Source organism: Leptonychotes weddellii, chromosome 8 (genome assembly GCF_054177405.1).
Source record: "Leptonychotes weddellii isolate Sample4059 chromosome 8, ASM5417740v2, whole genome shotgun sequence".
Lineage (NCBI taxonomy): Eukaryota > Metazoa > Chordata > Mammalia > Carnivora > Phocidae > Leptonychotes > Leptonychotes weddellii.
Window position 1 is genome coordinate 75,769,260 of NC_138376.1, and position 18,550 is coordinate 75,787,809.

At 34.9% G+C, this 18,550-nt stretch overlaps 1 protein-coding gene across 2 annotated transcripts in view; it reads right to left on the bottom strand.

Moving 5' to 3' along the window:
- Positions 1-18,550, bottom strand: part of ASCC3 (activating signal cointegrator 1 complex subunit 3) — a 301,692-nt gene that overhangs the window by 13,557 nt on the left and 269,585 nt on the right. For both annotated transcript variants that reach the window (XM_006727550.3, XM_081828714.1), the window contains exon 37: positions 12,484-12,708. In XM_006727550.3, the coding sequence (XP_006727613.2) occupies positions 12,484-12,708 (225 nt within the window). The remainder of the gene's footprint in view (positions 1-12,483; positions 12,709-18,550) is intronic.

Here is an 18,550-nt window from a genome sequence, read left to right on the forward strand (position 1 = left end):
CATTATATAGTTAAAGTCAAGCTAAATAGACAGTATGCATATATGGTGTGAGTAAAATATTTGTATAATAGTGCACAGACTATAATACACTTTCGTAAATAGCTCACTTTAATCCATAACAATACCAAGTATGAGGCAGGCATTAGTACCGTCCTCCTTTCACAGATGGAGAAATGGAAGCTCACAGGTGTTCAGTGGTATGTAATCACACCAGTCACAAGTGAAATTAAGACTTGATCTTGGTTTTCCAATCAATTACCTGTGTTCATTACACAATATTCCATTACCTTTGAATGACTTACATTGACCTTGGCCTGTTTTTTTAAATTAAATTAATTTTTTTTTTTTTTTAATTTTAAGTAGGCTCCACACCCAATGTAGGGTTTGAACTCACGACCCTGAGATTCGGAGTCATGTACTCTACCGACTGAGCCAGCCAGGCGCCCCTACCCTGTCTTACTTATTTCAAGAAGGATTTAAAGTGGTTTACGTCTAACCTTTTTCCCCTACATAACAGAAAAATACAAATTCCAGACAAAATAATTAGGTGTTTAATCAATTACTGTCTCTGTAAGAATTTTATCAATACAATTCTCAAAAACTTTAAAATTTTTAAATAAATTTGAATCCATCATTTGGTTATAAGTACATCTTAATATTTGATAGGCAGGCATTACATATCTTTTGGAATCCAACTGAATTCTGGATTTAAACAATTCAAGGGTAATATAGGAACTTTGAGTACTGTGACTGAATTAAAGTCAACTGCGTTGGAAGGAAACAGAACTGCTGACCACCAAAAGAAAAACTATCATTTGATATACATCAAGAGGTATTAAGAGGCACATAATACAAAGAAGCTCTAAGGACCATTTTTTAAAAATTTCTAAATTTAGTTTGAAAAGTCTGTGAATTAGTCCTCAGTGTCGTCAAGGCTCTGTGGCTTGGCGTGGGACAGATGAGGCACCAGCTCCTCTACCCACAGCCCCCTTAGCATTCTGACTTATTCCCTCTCCTCTTCCTCCCTTTATCCTTTCCTCTCTTTAAGGAACTTTTTCTTTTTCCTCACATCGCCTGCTAGTCATCCTTGTGTATCTATTGGTGGCATAGGGATTGCAACAACCACATGAAAATAAGATCATGACAAAGGCTGAAATGGCTAGATAATGTTGCTACTTCTGTTCAAATTAGATGACAAAAAGAATACACTGACAGAGTTTAAGATTTATTTAGTCTAGTATGAGAGAAAAAGATTTTCATTAATTTAGAGAAGTCAAGTGACTACTTATGGAATGTCATGAGAACGCAAAATACCATGGGAAGATCATCAGAAACAATGGAAGTCTGTGAAACTCACAGCCAAGAGGAGTCTAAGGACATGACAACTAAATGTGATGTGGTATCCTGAATGGGATCCTAGAAAAGGAAAAGGACATTAAGTACACTAAAGAATTCTAAGTATGGACTTTTGTTAATAATAATGTATCAATATTGGTTCATTAATTGTGACAAATGTACTTTATTAATGTAAAATGCTAATAATAATACAAATGTACTTTATTAATGTAAGGTGCTAATAATACAGGAAGACCAGGTGTGGGATGAGTAGGCCCTCTCTGAACTATCTTTGCAACTTTTCTGTAAATCTAAGACTGTTCTAAAATATAAATTTTATTCAAAAAAAAACTATGGAAATTCATCCAAAGCAGCTTGTTAAAATATTAGTTGTTAGACATCTGCTAGAAAATGCACTATGGGGGGTGCCTGGGTGGCTCAGTCATTAAGCTTCTGCCTTCGGCTCAGGTCATGGTCCCAGGGTCCTGGGATCGAGCCCCACATCAGGCTCCCTGCTCAGCGGGAAGCCTGCTTCTCCCTCTCCCACTCCCCCTGCTTGTGGTCTCTCTCTCTGTCAAAAAATAAATAAAATCTTAAAAAAAAAAAAGAAAAAGAAAAAGAAAATGCACTATGTAGTTCAAGGGCTCCCAGAAGTTTTACAATGATGGGAAAACCTGAAAAAAAAAGCTTTCTCGACAGAAAGGCATACTCCTTTAAAGGCTCAGGTCAGTTGCAAGTAATGATACAGTATTTTATCAATAATTAAAATGCTATAAGTACATTTATAAGACTCTTTTTCAATAGCAACAGTTGTTCACTGTAACTTTCTCCTGAACTTTTACCCCCAGAAGGTTAGCATTCAGGAAGCTCAGCTGCTGTCTAACAAACTTAATTAATCAAAAAGTCATTTCCGAGCTGTAACTATGAGTAAAAGCGCTTCAAGTGTGCTAGCAAGCCTACAAGTTAATCAAAATGCTAATGCAGTACAAATTAAAGTTGTGATTAACATTTCACAGTAGCTGCTTAAGTGAGTTGATCACACAAATGGGTTAAGCATTACTCATTTCCTACAGCCCCAACCGGGAAAAGGGTTGTTATGTGGGTATGAGGAGAGGAGCTGGGGTTGTAGAAGCCTCCTTCATAATAGCATCACATCATCAATAAACCATCACCAAATTCTCATACAAAAGCTTTCAGGTAGAGTCACCCAGGGGGAAATAGCCTTCCAAATTATATTATAGTCCTTGAAGGGAGATTGCCTATAAATCCACAAGAATAAGTAAAGGTGTTTAATACCTCAAAATCCACACATTTGTGTTAGTTTTGGAAATGCTACATGCATTAGCTCTGTGTTGCTTCTTGGAGGTGGGGGTGGGGAATGGTACCTTGTTTTGAGTGTTGTTTCCCGTGTCCTACTGAGGAATTAAAATGTACCTTTGATACATGCAAAAATAACTACTAACTGGATAATGATTCTATTTTTATTAAGTTTTTATTTTAATTTCAGTATGGTTAACATGTGGTGTTATATTAGTTTCAGATGTACAATACAGTGATTCAGCTGGATGGTAATTCTGCACCACAGTGTGGATCTTTGCATTTGGAAGAATAATCATTCAGGATGAAGTTCCTTTAGAATTATTTGCTTTTAAATAGTCATCCATTAATAAAATTTCATCAGGCTTCCATGGCAAGATCTGAGCTCCTGGCAGTCTTGCCAGGAAAGCAGTCTGAATTAGACTTTCCTGTCTCTATGAATTTGATAAGGTCACACTAATGTTTACAATGAACAGACTACATTTGTTGGTAGACAATACAGATTTGGCAGATAATCTCAAAAACATTGTGAGAATCCACACATAATAAATCTCCCTTTTCAATCCTCTCCTAATAAAGAACTAGAAAGGAAAAAGTGAAATATTTATTCATTCTATTCACCATGATATACTGAAATGTACTACATGCCAAGAATTATGTCCAAGTCGCCTTGTCAGTGACATTACAGTTATTGATACAGTTCTAGCCTACTTTGGATGATGCAAAATCCTCCAAATAATATGCTCATAGGATTAATATTCCTTGAAACATATCCATAAAACAGATATATTTAAAACTTGATAGTGTAATTTTCATTTTAGGATCCTTCAAACACTTGAGTTGCAGCAATTAACTATTTTTTTTTAACTTCTTTAGATTACAGATTGCTAAATATGTATAATCCAATTTTGGAAGTCTAGAAATTATTTACTTATAATCCACCCATCTTTTTCTCCAAATGCTCTGAAGCAGCTTTCTGAAGTCTATTGTGCTGTACTGTTCACTTAAAGATAATCTTTTCATTTGGTCTAATTATAAGCATTTAAAAGTGTGAAAGGATTCTAAGAATATACAGAAGATTTTATCTGCCATTTGCTGTATCAAAACATTTCTTACAAGTATTGGATTAAGGATTTGACCAAGTACTTCTTTTGTTAAGCTTAGCAATACCTGGCCTACTTTCTCTGCTAACTGTATTTGACTCTATGATTCTAAAACTTGTTCACTTAATTGACACTGACATTCTTTAATACATTGAAAAGCCACTGAGCATGTGCTTACTGCACCCTTAGGTAAATACTCCTCAAAGGTTACATTAGTCTTGCTCCATGGCAGTTTTATCTGCTGGCATCATCAAATATTTCTATGCTTTTTAATCTACTACAAATAGAAATCATTTGTTAATGGAAATACAGACCCAGCCATAGTCATAGTATTTCTCAGTTAAAAGAATTAAGTCAATGAAAAATATTCTTATCATTACATCACCTTTTCCCTTATCCTATTCTTTCCTGTTCTCAGACTCGAACACGTGCATACATATATATCTTAAATTTATTGATTCAAATCTCTTAAAAATAGATTGAAAATGCAATATGTTTTCAGAGTAGCTGTGGGTTACAGAAAAAATATAATACTGATTATCTGAAATGTAATGAATGCACTTTAAGTTTATCAGAAATGGTTTACAAAGATGTCAAATTATTGTTTTGAAGTTTGGGCTAAACAACAGTTTCACCAATAAACTTTTAGAGATTTGTTTTTGCAAAATTAAGAAGGTTCTCTGACTGGAGAGAAGTATAAACACCTATTCAATTCATATATTTCCTCCCCTTTATTTTTGACTAGCACAATTTATGATAATTGATAAAGCCCTATTAGAACATGTTAGATGGTAACTAGACTATTGTGGTGATCATTTTGCAATGTATACAAATGTCAAATCACTGTTTTGTACATCTGAAACTAATATAATACTGTATGTCAATTATATCACGATTAGGAAAAAATTCTCCCTGCCTTGGTACTAAAAAGACCCAAAAGAACAAAAGCATGTTAACATTAATTTGAGTGGCATATGAGCTGCATATTATCTCCTGTATGCAAGGGAAGAAAGGCTGAAAACAGTAGTTCCAAAAGACCTGGGCATTAAGGAAAATAATGCAAAATGGCAGCTCCTATATTTGAGTTAGATGCAAGAATTTATAAAACAATGGAAACTTACCTGCCAGAACATAGCTTTTAGGCACTGAATCACCTAGACTATTATCGAAGCAGGTCCCCTGGCTTACCTTTGCCTACTTTCACTAGGACAATGGAACACGAATTCAATCTATATAAACATGTGCCTTGCTTGGTATACAGAATATACAGAATATAGAACTTTACAGTCTTCCTCAATAGTAAAGAGGAGATGTCTGCTATTTTTGGGGTGTTGGTAGTTCTATAGCTTGGGGAAAGGAATCGCTGAGATTGTCTATTGCTGCTAGAAGTTTGAAATTTTTCAAAAAGAACTGGTGTGATGGACAAAGGCTGCTTTCAGGGGAGCCCCATTAGTTGGTGGTGATTAACCAGTGAAAGAAGCCAAGAACCTAACCTAAGCAGTGTAGGCCAACTTTGAAGAATGAAATAGAAACATAAAATGTGTGTATGTGTGTTTTAATAGTATATCTATGCATAGGTTGTTCTAGTATGCGTATACTACATTACAGGGATATTTTATAATTATGATGGCATTTCTCTTTCCCTTGACAGTTGTATCAATAATCTGATCTTTCTTCCATTATTTCCAATTTTTGTAGTTTTAGGGGAGAATGTGGGGAAGTAAATGGTTAATTCATTGGTGTATCTAGAATAATATAAAAACCTTGAAAACGAACATAAGCAGTTGATATAAAAAAGGCAAACAGGCTCTCTACTGGACACTGTAGAGTGATATAATAAAGCAATTACAAATATCAGCAATATTAATAAGTTGCTCTTAGAAACTGGTTAAAGTAACTACAGATTGTTGAAGGGAACTAGAGTAAATAAGTGGAGGTGATTTGAGTATACATGAACAGGGAGTGATGAATTAAAAATATTATTCATAGTCTAGTGGGAATTCTTGGTTTTAAAAAAGTAGCAATTCCTATGAAGTTCTCATATTTTAAAACAAATTCTTACTAGACCATGAGTACAATTTTTAAATCCATCCTTATAGGACAAAGGGAATCTGATGAGATATACCTTTATTACATATACCAACCTATGCTGAAAACTGTTTTTTGATGTGATCTTGGGAAAATTACTTAGTGTTCATCTGTAAAATGAGGATAATTGTATTACTTCATTAGGTTATTATAACAAATGCAATGTAAAGCAAGTAGAACAGAGCCTGGTACAAAAAAAAGTTCTCAAAAACTGTTCAGCACTATCATTGTTAATGATGGTCTGTCTTATGGGCCATCATTATATAGTGATTTTTTGGTGTGGGGAGCAGGGATAGTGCACAATTCTCCAAATAATTCTGGTCAAATTTGGTATTTATATACATTAACTCCAATTTAAATTTGGAAGCAAAGGTCTCCAGATACCTTTCTAATCAACCTACAGTCACATTTCTGTGTATGTTCTTCTTTCATAGGATAATAGAATCATCTTATAGTCTTTAAAGGCACTGATGCTAAAGTCTTTTAAAACAAATATTAAAATACACACAGATATTTTGATATATTAAATTTAGGCTGCAGCAGCGTTAGCTGACAGGTCAATCTATTTTCTACCACGTCTGAAAGAAACTTTCCTAAATAGCCCAGCAACCTGAATGCAGAATTGTACTTCGAAGTACACAGCCCTCTGGTTCTCAGTTCAGAGTCAGCTCCTCCAGCCCTGGTTTCCCTTTTTCCATGAAACACTTGAAAGCATTCAATTACTGGGAAGTTTTGCTATAAATACCAAAGAGGAGGTAGTGGGAGTGACTAAGGTATAAACCTGTACCCTTATACTATTTGGCTCAATATTTTACTCAGTTTTCATTTAAATGAAGATGATTTTAAAGATTTTATTTTTAAGTAAAAAGGAAGATGATTTTAATGTAAAAATTTACAGCACTTCTTAGAAAAGATCAGAGATAACAGATCAGGATTTAAAATCCTGGTATTTCCACTGGTTTCAGTATGGACTGCCTTGACAAATCACCTTTAACAAAGTTATTTAACTTCTCTGAGCATCAATTTCTTTGTCTCTTGATAAAAAAGCAGCAGAGAGCTAATCAAAACACCAGACACCAGTGGTTCTGGCTTTGCTGTCAAATTTGGAAAATTTTGCCAAGTCAGTTTAATTTTTGATACTTCTTATTTGTAACCTTCTCATAAAAGCTAAAAAACATAAAGTTTTCCTTTGGTACATCCAGCACAGAAAGTATGTCCTTTCACTTACAACATTTTACAAACATATATTATAGTTAACAGGATCAAGAAGAGGATTTCAAAGGCGAATGGCAAGAATAATCAATTCTGTGATTACTCAATTTATAAATTAGAACATTTTAAGCAGATTTTTAAAACTGAGATATGCACAGTAATTTTTACTTTTATTTTTGTTCAGCGGGATAGAAATGGAAATACTAGTAATAGTAACATATTAAAAGGAACCATTACAAAAATACCCAAACCAAAAAAATGACTCAAATGATCTAGATATATAATTTCAATGGGTACAAGTAGGGAGGGCAGGCTGTTTGGTACATTCTGACTTCAAGCAGGGAAGTAGGACTATGCAACTATGTTTTTCTTTTGTGAAAGATCCCCTAGGACATGGGTAGTCAAGAGTTTTCACAATCTAAATGAAATAAAAGGTATGTTTCTATAAAATAAAGAGCATAAAAAAGCTTTAGAGTAAATGACTATGATAAAGCAAGGAAAGAAAAGAACTACTAAGAATGAGAATACTAAAATAGACCTATTTCCTTGAGTCCTCAAATCATTGTTTAATTTATAAACATTAACTAATGCCCTATTCTTGTAAGGTGTTATTTTTACTCAGACTTGAGGGGTTAAGTGACTTGCCTAGCACCTTATACTAAAACAAGAGCAGAACTGGATTTATGGTAAGAGCTGGTAGCACTGAGTCCCACACATAGACCCAAGGTCAGGCTCATGTCCCACGAGGGTAGTAGTATAATTTTCAATCAGCCAGCAAGGCTGCAGCTTGGAAAACTGCTTGAACCAATACTTTTTTAAGGCCGACAATATCCACGTTATCAAATGAGAAAAATAGGGTATAATAATAAAATTGTCAATCAGCCACAGAAAATTTTACCAACTCTTGATTTTCTCCCCAAAATCTCCACTGGCAACCCTAATATTCTTTTCTCTTTCTGGCTTGCCTACTTTTATTACAATCTTACAAATTACAGGAGTGAGAGGATTTAGGATAAATCTAAAGTTTTTTACCAGGTGGCTTCTGAAAAGCCAACTCAACATTTAAGATGATCATAACTAATAATTTATAATAAAGAAAATTCCACCACAATGACTATAGGGGAGTCATTAAATAAACTATGACCTTCACATGAAGGAATATAGTGCAGCCATTAGAAATGTTGAGAAGAACATTTAGTGTTAAAGAATATTTAATGTTATAAATTATTAGGTTAAAAAGTTTATAAAACAGCATGATAAAAATCTGCAAAAGAAAAAAGTGAGAGAGCACGTATGTATATGCATAAATGTACAAAGAAAAAGAGCTGTTGAGCTTCCACGGACAAAAAAAACAAAACACAACCATTGTACTCTAGCTAGTAAACTTGGTTTTTGTAGGAAAAAGGGTTAGTAATTCTAAAATGACATCAGGAGTATGCTAGGATTGAGGAAATAGTAAATATGTTTTGAATAATAAGAGCCAGGTTTTTCACAGGTGGAGAAAGGACTTATAAATTTAAAAAGAAGAGTGAAATGAACCTTTTGGTACTGGATTGGAATTGGAGGTATTGGAAATGAACTCATGGTTTTGTAAATACAAATGTTTTCACACACATATACATATACACAGAGATAAGTAGATATGCAAATGGGTAGAGATGTCTGTCTGCATACTTATATTTCCTAGCTTTGTCCAGTGGGTAGGTCTAGAGGCAAAGATACCCAGATAGTGCTGGAGTCAATAAGCCTCCAGATTTTAGTCTCTAAACTATTCTCTAATAAAAAGAACCAGGGCTCTTTGGAAACATGGCTGATTCCAGTGCTAGCGCAGGCAGAGGTACAAGATGGAAGACTGCAAGGTGATGTTAAAATAATAATGTGTACATGTCAAAGGGATAGAGGAACCAGTGTGAGAGGCCCCAGTGGTTGATGCCGAGACAATCTGTGCAGCAAAATAAATAATGATAGCAATGGATTTTACCTAATAGAATAAAACAAAAACTCACGAGTCTATACTTATATAAATAAATAAGTGAATAAAATATAAGTAAATAGAGAAGAACAAGTTCTTCCTTCCAGTAGAATTCCAGGGAAAATGGAAACAGAAAATCAGAATAGTAATAATTGCTTCAGGCAAAATTCACCAATGGACTCTGAAAATAATGTGGCAAAGTATGATAAGAAACAGGATATTTGCATAATCTCAAATCTCAAAGCATCTCCCCACAAAATACATATTAATTTCAAAAGGCAAAGAAGTAACTGCAGTGAATATATATATATATATATTCCATCCAATTACGAGGAAACATTAGGCAAACCCAAACTGAGGGACAGTTCTATAAAATAACTGGTCAGTACTCTTCAAAAGTGCCAAGATCATGAAAGTCAAGGAGACTAAGAGAAGTGACTACTAAATGCAATGTGGGTTTCTTCAAAAAGCAGGAAAGAATTTCCAATGGGCAAAAGACAGTAACTTCAACAAATGGTGTTGGGCAACATTGAGAGCAATATGCAAAGGAATGAAACTTGACCACTTTCTTAAACCATACAAACAAATAAATTCAAAAGGGATTCAAGACTTAAATGTAAAACCTGAAACCATAAAAATCCTAGAGGAGAGCACAGGCAGTAACCTCTCTGACATCAACCATAGTAACTTTTTTCTAGATAGGTTCCCTAAGGCAAGGAAAACAAAAGAAAAATAAACTATTGGGACTACTTCAAAATAAAAAGCTTCTGTACAGTGAAGGAACCAATCAATAAATCTAAAAGGCAATCTACAGAATGAGAGAAGATACTTGCAAGTGACATATCTGATAAAGGATTAGTATCCAAAATATATAAAGAACTTATATAAATCAATACCTGCAAAACCAATAATTCAATTAAAAATGGGCAGAAGACATGAACAGATATTTTTTCAAAGAAAACACAGAGATGGCCAACAAACACATGAAAAGATGCTCATCATCACTTATCATCGGGGAAATTCAAATCAAAACTATAATGCAGTATCACCTTACACCTGTTAGAATGGCTAAAATCAACAACACAAGAAACAACAGGTGTTGAAGTTGTGGAGAAAAAGTAACCCTCTTGCACCGTTGATGTGGGAATGCAAACCGGTGGAGCCACTGTGGAAAACAGTATGGAGGTTACTCAAAATGTTAAAAATAGAACTACCTTATGATCCAGCAGTCACACTACTATTTACCCAAAGAATACAAAAACACTAATTCAAAGGATACATGTACCCCTATGTTTATAGCAGCATTATTCATAATAGCCAAGACATGGAAGCAGCCCAAGTGTCCACTCATAATTGAATGGATAAAGAAAATACGGGGTATGTGTGTACATGTCTTCCTAGAGAGGTAAACCATGTGCTGCTTACAACAGGATGTCAAAAAATATCTGTTTATTATAGCCTTACTTCCCTAATTCCTGAAAGTTTGTACTTATTCTATTTTACGAAATATTCCTATTCTTTTAGATGATATAATTAAGTTTTTTTATGATAATAAAAATGTTAGAAGCTAATTTTAAAACATTTAAACATTTCAGAAAAGCATAAAGGAGAAATTAAAAACCACCCACAATCCTGCTAGAAATGGCTTTTGGTGGACACTATTCTGCATCTTCTCTCTAGGTATATTTGCACATATAGATATTTTACATACATGTAGAATTCACAAATGAAATTGTAATATTTTACAGCATTCTGTAACTGGAAAGATACTTAGGTTATTTACAAGTCTTTAATTTTGTAAATGATGCTATAATGTACCTCCATGTACACAGACCTATTTACTCTACCTTAAAAAAACCCTAAGTTTTTGGGAAATTTTAAAAATTGTTTTTTATTACAGAAATGTCCAAAAAAGGTAAAATGTAGAAAATCAAATCTCTCATCATCTCACTCCCTTAGGAGCGCTTCGCCAACACTGCTCCTCTCCCAATTATCTCTCAGTAAATGGCAGCTCCATTCCTCCATTTGCTCAGGAGAAAAGCCCCGGAAACCTCTCTGGCTCCTCACTTTCCCTAAAAACCATTTTCCAATTCATCAGCAGATTCTGTTAATTCTGAAAAAAAGAATACAGGAAACTAACCAATTCTAACCAATCTCACACATACCAACCTGGTCCAGCCGCCATCATTTCATGCCTAGCCCTAAAGCACTCAAGGTATGAAAAGTTCATTGATAGGGTTTCAGATTGACATTGCAACTTTCAAGAAAAACCACATGTCAAGTTTCCATGTAGTGTCAAAAAAGAATATCCCCAATTACCTGAAAAGGCTATAAAAAATACTCTTCCCCTTTCAAACTACATATCTCTGTGAGGCTGGCTTTTCTTCATATACTTCATACTTTTTTTCATAAAACATCATATTGTAACAGACCGATTGCAAAAGGAGATATATGAATCTAGCTGACTTCTATTAAGCTAGACATTAAAGATATTTGCAAAAATGTAAAATAATTTTATACTTTTCACTAACTTTCTTTATTGTCTTAGAAAATAGTTACCTTTCCTGAAAAATCATGTTATTTCTATTAACATATAATGGGTTTGTTATTATTTTTAAATAACATAATAAATATTTGAGAATTTTTCAGTTTTAATTAACATGGTAAATATTCATAAATATAACCAACATAACCACTAGTGAACCACTGCTCTAGCAGCTTCCCTCTCAGAGTAAAAGCCAAAATCCTTAACGGTTTACAAACTCCCTACCTTGACCTGACTCCATTTTCTCTGAGAAAATGATATCCATATCCACTGCTTCTTAACTTCACTTCTAGTGCCCCTTTCCACCTTCTTTACAATGGTCTCCTTTATTTTTCTTTGACTATACCAAGTAAGTTCCTACATGAGAGACATGGCACTAGCTTTTTGTAGTTTTTGGAGTATACTCACTCAGATAATCCTATGGCTCACTCTTCTTTTAATTCTTTCTTTAATGTTACTTTATAAGCAAGACAGTCCCTGAACACATTTAAAGTAGTGAAAAACAACACTTTCCATCTTTCTCTAGATTTCCTTTATTCTACTTTATTACTTAAAAAAAACCAACAAAACAGCAGTTATCACCCCTTCACTTATATTTTTAAATGTCTTTTCCATCTCAAGTGAAAGCCCATAACAGCAGGCAGTCTTTTGCTTGTTCACTGCTGTATGCTCAGTACCTAGAAAAGTACCTGGCATTTACTTTTACTTTCAATTTTCATCCAATGGTAACTGAAATTGTCATCTTATTGCATTTATATTTGCCTTTTACTTTGAAAATTCTTGATTTGATTCATTAGATTTTTCTCAACAATGCTATGATAAAATATTTTAAATGCAAGTATATTTTATCCTAGAACAGGGGGAAAAAAGCAGAAATGATGGGATAAGATAGAAGTATTAGACTTTCATACCTGACATACTCTGAGTGCTTGGTCCAAGACTGTTTTGGTATCAGTGTCATAATCTGGGCAGGGCAGCATGGTTCTGCTGAGATGTGCCTGTAGTAGGAGATGTGCTTTGGTGTGAGGGCTATCAAATGAATGAGGATTAGATTCAAAGGGAAGACATTTTGCCAGTTCACTATTCATATGATCTTCATTATGTCTTACTGGCAAATCTGTATATTCTTCTGCATCCTGGGGAAAAAAAACACACATACACATATATATACATGTAGAAAATAATGCTGGATCAAAAGTATAATAATTAATGTACTTCTTAGCTTAACTACTGACATTTAAAACATCGTTTAGAAGAACCATAAGGCAACCAATCATGCCCCTTAGAACTTTGCTTTATTCAATACTATTATTAATATGTAAGTGCAAGCTAATAATGTACAATATATCTGAAATGCATGAATGCTCTTCTTATTTATACAATCAACAAAAATAACAGAGGACCTGCTGGGCATCACACAATATACTTAACACTGGAGCCACAGGAGTGAATCAGAGAGTTCCTCAGGGACAGATAAGTTCTACAAAGTACAATGAATGTTATTATATGGTAAGTACAGGGTGCTGAAGGGACATTCAGTTTGGGGACCTACTTATTTTAGAGAGTCAGGGAAAGTTTCTTGGAAACAATGACATTTAAGTTAAGATCTATAGGATGAGTGGAAGGAATATGGCAGGGCTGGGGCAGGGAGGTTGAGATAAGATTGGTGAAGTAAGAAAAGGATGAAAAGAAGAATCATTAACTTAAAATTTATTGTAATAAATCAGATTAAAATAAAGTGATTTGAAATTGAGAGTTTCCAGTTCCACATGTAAGGAGCTTGGAAGTCACCATTCTAACCTAACAACAAGTAAAAAGCTGAACAAATTGAAAGATCAACAACTCTTCTTGGATCCATAAAAGAGGAGAGGACATGGGGCAAACTGCTGCCCCCAAGATTGGAGACATAGGCAAATACAAGGAGTCATAGCTAACAGAAACAGATACTCATGAGCAGAAACCACCAAGGGAACCAGTGCTGAAGTAAGAAAACCTGAGCTGTAACTGTTGAATTGCTGGAGGATCAGTGTGGACAACTCAGAGTTAAAAACTCCAGGAGGACCCAGTCTTAGGGGAACCCCCCAAATATTGTGAAATTTACCTTCAGGAGCTTGGCCAGATTCCTATGGGAAATATCAGAGAAAAATTCGCTGGAGCTTCCAGCAGGAGGTTCCAGCAGGGGGTTTCCAGTTTGAAATATGCCAGAGAATTCTGTTCTTAACAAGGCCTGCTCTCAGGAGAAACTAGTTAACTACAGCCTAACCTAAGGTACTATTAGAGCTTAAATGACCTGGAGTAAGGGAAATACCCAACTTCAGCCACTGTAATCATCCTGTCCCATCTAAGAGGGGAGAAAAAACCTGAGACACACTTCACACCTGTGAAATTCACAGTACCGAGGCCTGGCTCACTAAAAGATTGAGACCTAATCATAGAACTATAGCATATTTCTCCCCACTTCACCAGCACATTACTAAAGGCCTATTTACAGCATTTTTTTTTTTTTTTACACAAAGTACATTATGTCTGGGTATCAAGAAAATATTACAAGATATAGCAAAAGGTAAAAACAAACAAACAAAAAGCCCTGCCACAAAATGAAAAAAACAAAAAAACCTACCCAATTTGAATAGACAGAGCCAACATAAGAATGGCAGAGATAATGGAATTACCAGACTGGCAGCGATATTGGAATTACCAGACTCGGAATTTAAAACAACTATAATTAGTTGCTAACCAACTAATATATGCTAAGGGCTCTAATGGATAAACTAGATAGCATTAAGAACTGATGGGCCTGGGTGGCTCAGTTGGTTAAGCATCTAACTTCAGCTCAGGTCATGATCTCAGGGTCCTGGGATAGAGCCTGGAGGCAGGCTCCACACTTAGCAGGGAGTTTGCTTGTCCCTCTGCCCCTCCCCCACTTTGTGCTCTCTCTCTAATAAATCAATACAATCTTAAAAAAAAAAGAACAGATGGGCAATGTAAAATGAGGTGAAAATGCTAGAAAGAACCAAAAAGAAATGCTAAAGACAAAAAACATTGTAACAGACATGAAGATCTTTGAGGGACTTATTAGTAGACAGGACATGGCTAAGAAAAGAACTTCTGAGCTAGATGACATTATCAATGGAATCTTCAAGAACTAAAAAGCAAAGAGAACAAAGACTGAGAGAACCAGAATAGAATATCCAAGGACTATGAACAACTACAAAAGGTATAACATACACATAGTGGGAATACCAGAAGAAGAAGAAACAGAAGAAATATTTGAAACAATAATGACTGAGAATTTCCCCAAACTGATGTCAGACACCAAATCACAGATCCAGGAAGCTCAGAGAACACCATGCATAATAAATCCAAAAAATCTACACTGAGGCATATCATCTTCAAACTTTGATTCCAAATAAAGAAAAAAGTCCTGAAAGAAGCTAGAGGGAAAATACACCTTATAGAGGAACAAAGATAAGAACTATATCTGACTTCTCAAAAACCATGCAAGCAAGAAGAGAGGGGAATGAAATATTAATTAATTAATTAATTAATTTATTTATAAGATTTTATTTATTTATTTGACAGAGAGATAGACAGAAGAGCACAAGCAGAGGGAATGGCAGAGGGAGAGGGAGAAGCAGGCTCTGCACTGAGCAGGGAGCCCGATGCGGAACTTGATCCCAGGACCCTGGGATCATGACCTGAGCCAAAGGCAGACGCTTAACCATCTGAGCCACCCAAGTGCCCGGGAATGAAATATTTAAAGTGCTGAGAGAAAAAACTCACCAACCTAGAATTTTGTACCCTATAAAATTACCCTTCAAAAGTGAAAGAGAAATAAAGACTTTCTCAAATAAAAATTGAGTTAATTTGTTGCCAGTAGACATGACTTATATGATACATTATAAGAAGTTCTTTACAGTGAAGGAAAATAATATAGGTAAGAAACAATCTAAATAAAGAAAGGAGAGAATAAGTGAAGATAACATAAAACTTTACTTTTTCTTTTCTTTTTTTATTTCAAAGATTTTATTTATTTATTTGAGAGAGAGAGAATGAGAGAGAGAGCAAGAGAGAATGAGAGTGGGGAGGGTCAGAGGGAAAAGCACACACCCCGCCGAGCAGGGAGCCCGATGTGGGACTTGATCCCCAGACTCCAGGATCATGACCTGAGCCGAAGGCAGTCACTTAACAGATTGAGCCACCTAGGTGTCCCAAAGCTTTTATTTTTCTTATTGTTAATTGACCTGATTAACACTTTGTTCAAGATAATAATAGCAACAATGTATTTGATTATGTATATGTATATATCTTACATATATATGCTTGTGTGAGTGTATATGTGTGTGTGTGTGTATGCTTATATATAAAGTGAAATGAATGACAACAATGATACAAGAAACAGGAGGGAGGAATTAGTATTATTGTGTTATTATAAAGTATTCACACCACCTGTGAAGCAGTATGATGTTAACTGAAAATGGAACTGGAATAGTAGTAAATGTATATCGTAAACTGGGGCAATCACTAAAAAAAGAAAAAGTATAACCAATATGCTAATAAAGGAGAAAGTGAAATCACATAAATGCTCAATTAAAACCACGAAAGGCAGAAAAAGAGTGGAAGACAAAAATGGGAACAAAGAATGAAGGCAGGGGCACCTGGGTGGCTCAGTCGGTTAAGCGTCTGCCTTCAGCTCAGGTCATGCTCAGTGGGGAGTCTGCTTCTCCCTCTGTCCGTTTCCCCGACTTGTGCTCTCTCTGTCTCTCTCAAATAAATAAATAAAATTTTTTTTTTTTTAAAAAAGAACGAGGGCAACAAATAGAAAACAGTAACAAATATGGTAGATATGAATCCAACTGTAACTAGTAACCACTCTGAATGTCAGTGGTCTAGATGATTAAAAGACAGAGACTGTTAGAGTGGATAAAAAAACACAACCCAACTATATGTTGTTTACAAGAAACCCACTTTAAGTATAAAGACACATATAGATTAAAAGTAAGTGGATGGAGAAAAATATACCATGCTAACACTAATCAAAAGAAAAGCAAGGAGAGCTAATATTAATTTCAGACAGAGCAGACTTTAAAGGAAGGAAAGTTATCAGGGAAAAAGAAGGGAATTACATAATGATAAAGGGGTCAATTCACCTGGAAGACATAATTTTTAGTGTGTATGTGCCTAACAACAGAGCATTCAACTATGTAAGTGCAGTGAGTGACTGAATGCAGGACTGTCTTAATATCTGAAAATCATTTAATATAATTCACTTTATTAATAAACTTAAAAAGAAAAACAACACTATCACCTCAGGTGATGCAGAAGAAAACATTTGACATAATCTAACATCCATCCCTAATGAAAGCTCTCAGCAAATTAAAAAAGAAGGGTACCTTCATCTCTGAGAAACCTAAAACTAACATCATATTTAACAGTAACTGAATGCTTTCCCCCTAAGATCAGGAATAAGACAGGGATGTCTTCTCTTTGTATTTCTATTCAACACTGCACCAGAAGTTTTAGTCAGTGCAAACAGACAAGAAATAAAAGAAGCCCAGATTGAAAAGAAAGAAGTAAAACTGTCTTCATTTGTAGATGATCATCAAGGTAGAAAACCCAATGGAATCTACAAAATAATCTAGAGTAAGTGAGTTTAGCAAGGTTGCAGGATATAAGATTAATGTATAAAAATTAACTGTATAATTATATTTCTGTATATCAGCAACCAACAATCAGAAATGAAAAAATATATAGCATAAAATATATGAAGCACTTAGAGATGAATCTGAAAAAAAAAAAAAAAACCCATGAAACACCTGTACACTGAAAACTACAAAACACTGCTAAGAAAAATTAGAGGACCTAACTAAATGGAGAGAGATATATCCTAATTCTCCTAAACTTGATCTATAGGTTTACTATAATCTCAATCAAAACCACAGCAGACTTTTATTCCCCTTGCGGTAGAAATTGACAAGTTGATTCCAAAAAGAAATAAAAGGCATCCGAATCAGCAAAGAAGAAGTCAAACTCTCACTCTTTGCAGATGATATGATACTTTATGTGGAAAACCCAAAAGACTCCACCCCAAAACTGCTAGAACTCATACAGGAATTCAGTAAAGTGGCAGGATATAAAATCAATGCACAGAAATCAGTGGCATTCCTACACACCAAGACAGAAGAAAGAGAAATTAAGGAGTCAATCCCATTTACAATTGCACCAAAAACCATAAGATACCTAGGAATAAATCTAACCAAAGAGGCAAAGAATGTGCTCAGAAAACTATCAAATGCTCATGAAAGAAATTGAGGAAGACACAAAGAAATGGAAAAACGTTCCATGCTCACGGATTGGAAGAACAAATATTGTGAAGATGTCAATGCTATCTAGAGCAATTTACACATTTAATGCAAACCCTATCAAAACACCATCCACTTTTTTTAAAGAAATGGACCAAATAATCCTAAAATTTGTATGGAACCAGAAAAGACCTCGAATAGCCAGAGGAAAGTTGAAAAAGAAAAGCAAAGCTGGTGGCATCACAATTCCAGACTTCAAGCTCTATTACAAAGCTGTCATCATCAAGACAGTATGGTACTGGCACAAAAACAGACACATAGGTCAGTGGAACAGAATAGAGAGCCCAGAAATGGACTCTCAACTCTATGGTCAAATAATCTTCGACAAAGCAGGAAAGAATGTCCAATGGAAAAAAGGCAGTCTCTTCAACAAATGGTGTTGGGAAAATTGGACAGCCACATGCAGAAGAATGAAACTGGACCATTTCCTTACACCACATACAAAAATAGACTCAAAATGGATAAAGACCTAAATGGGAGACAGGAGTCCATCAAAATCCTAAAGGAGAACACAGGTAGCAACCTCTTCAACCTCGGACGCAGCAACTTCTTCCTAGAAACATCGCCAAAGGCAAGGGAAGCAAGGGCAAAAATGAACTATTGGGACTTCATCAAG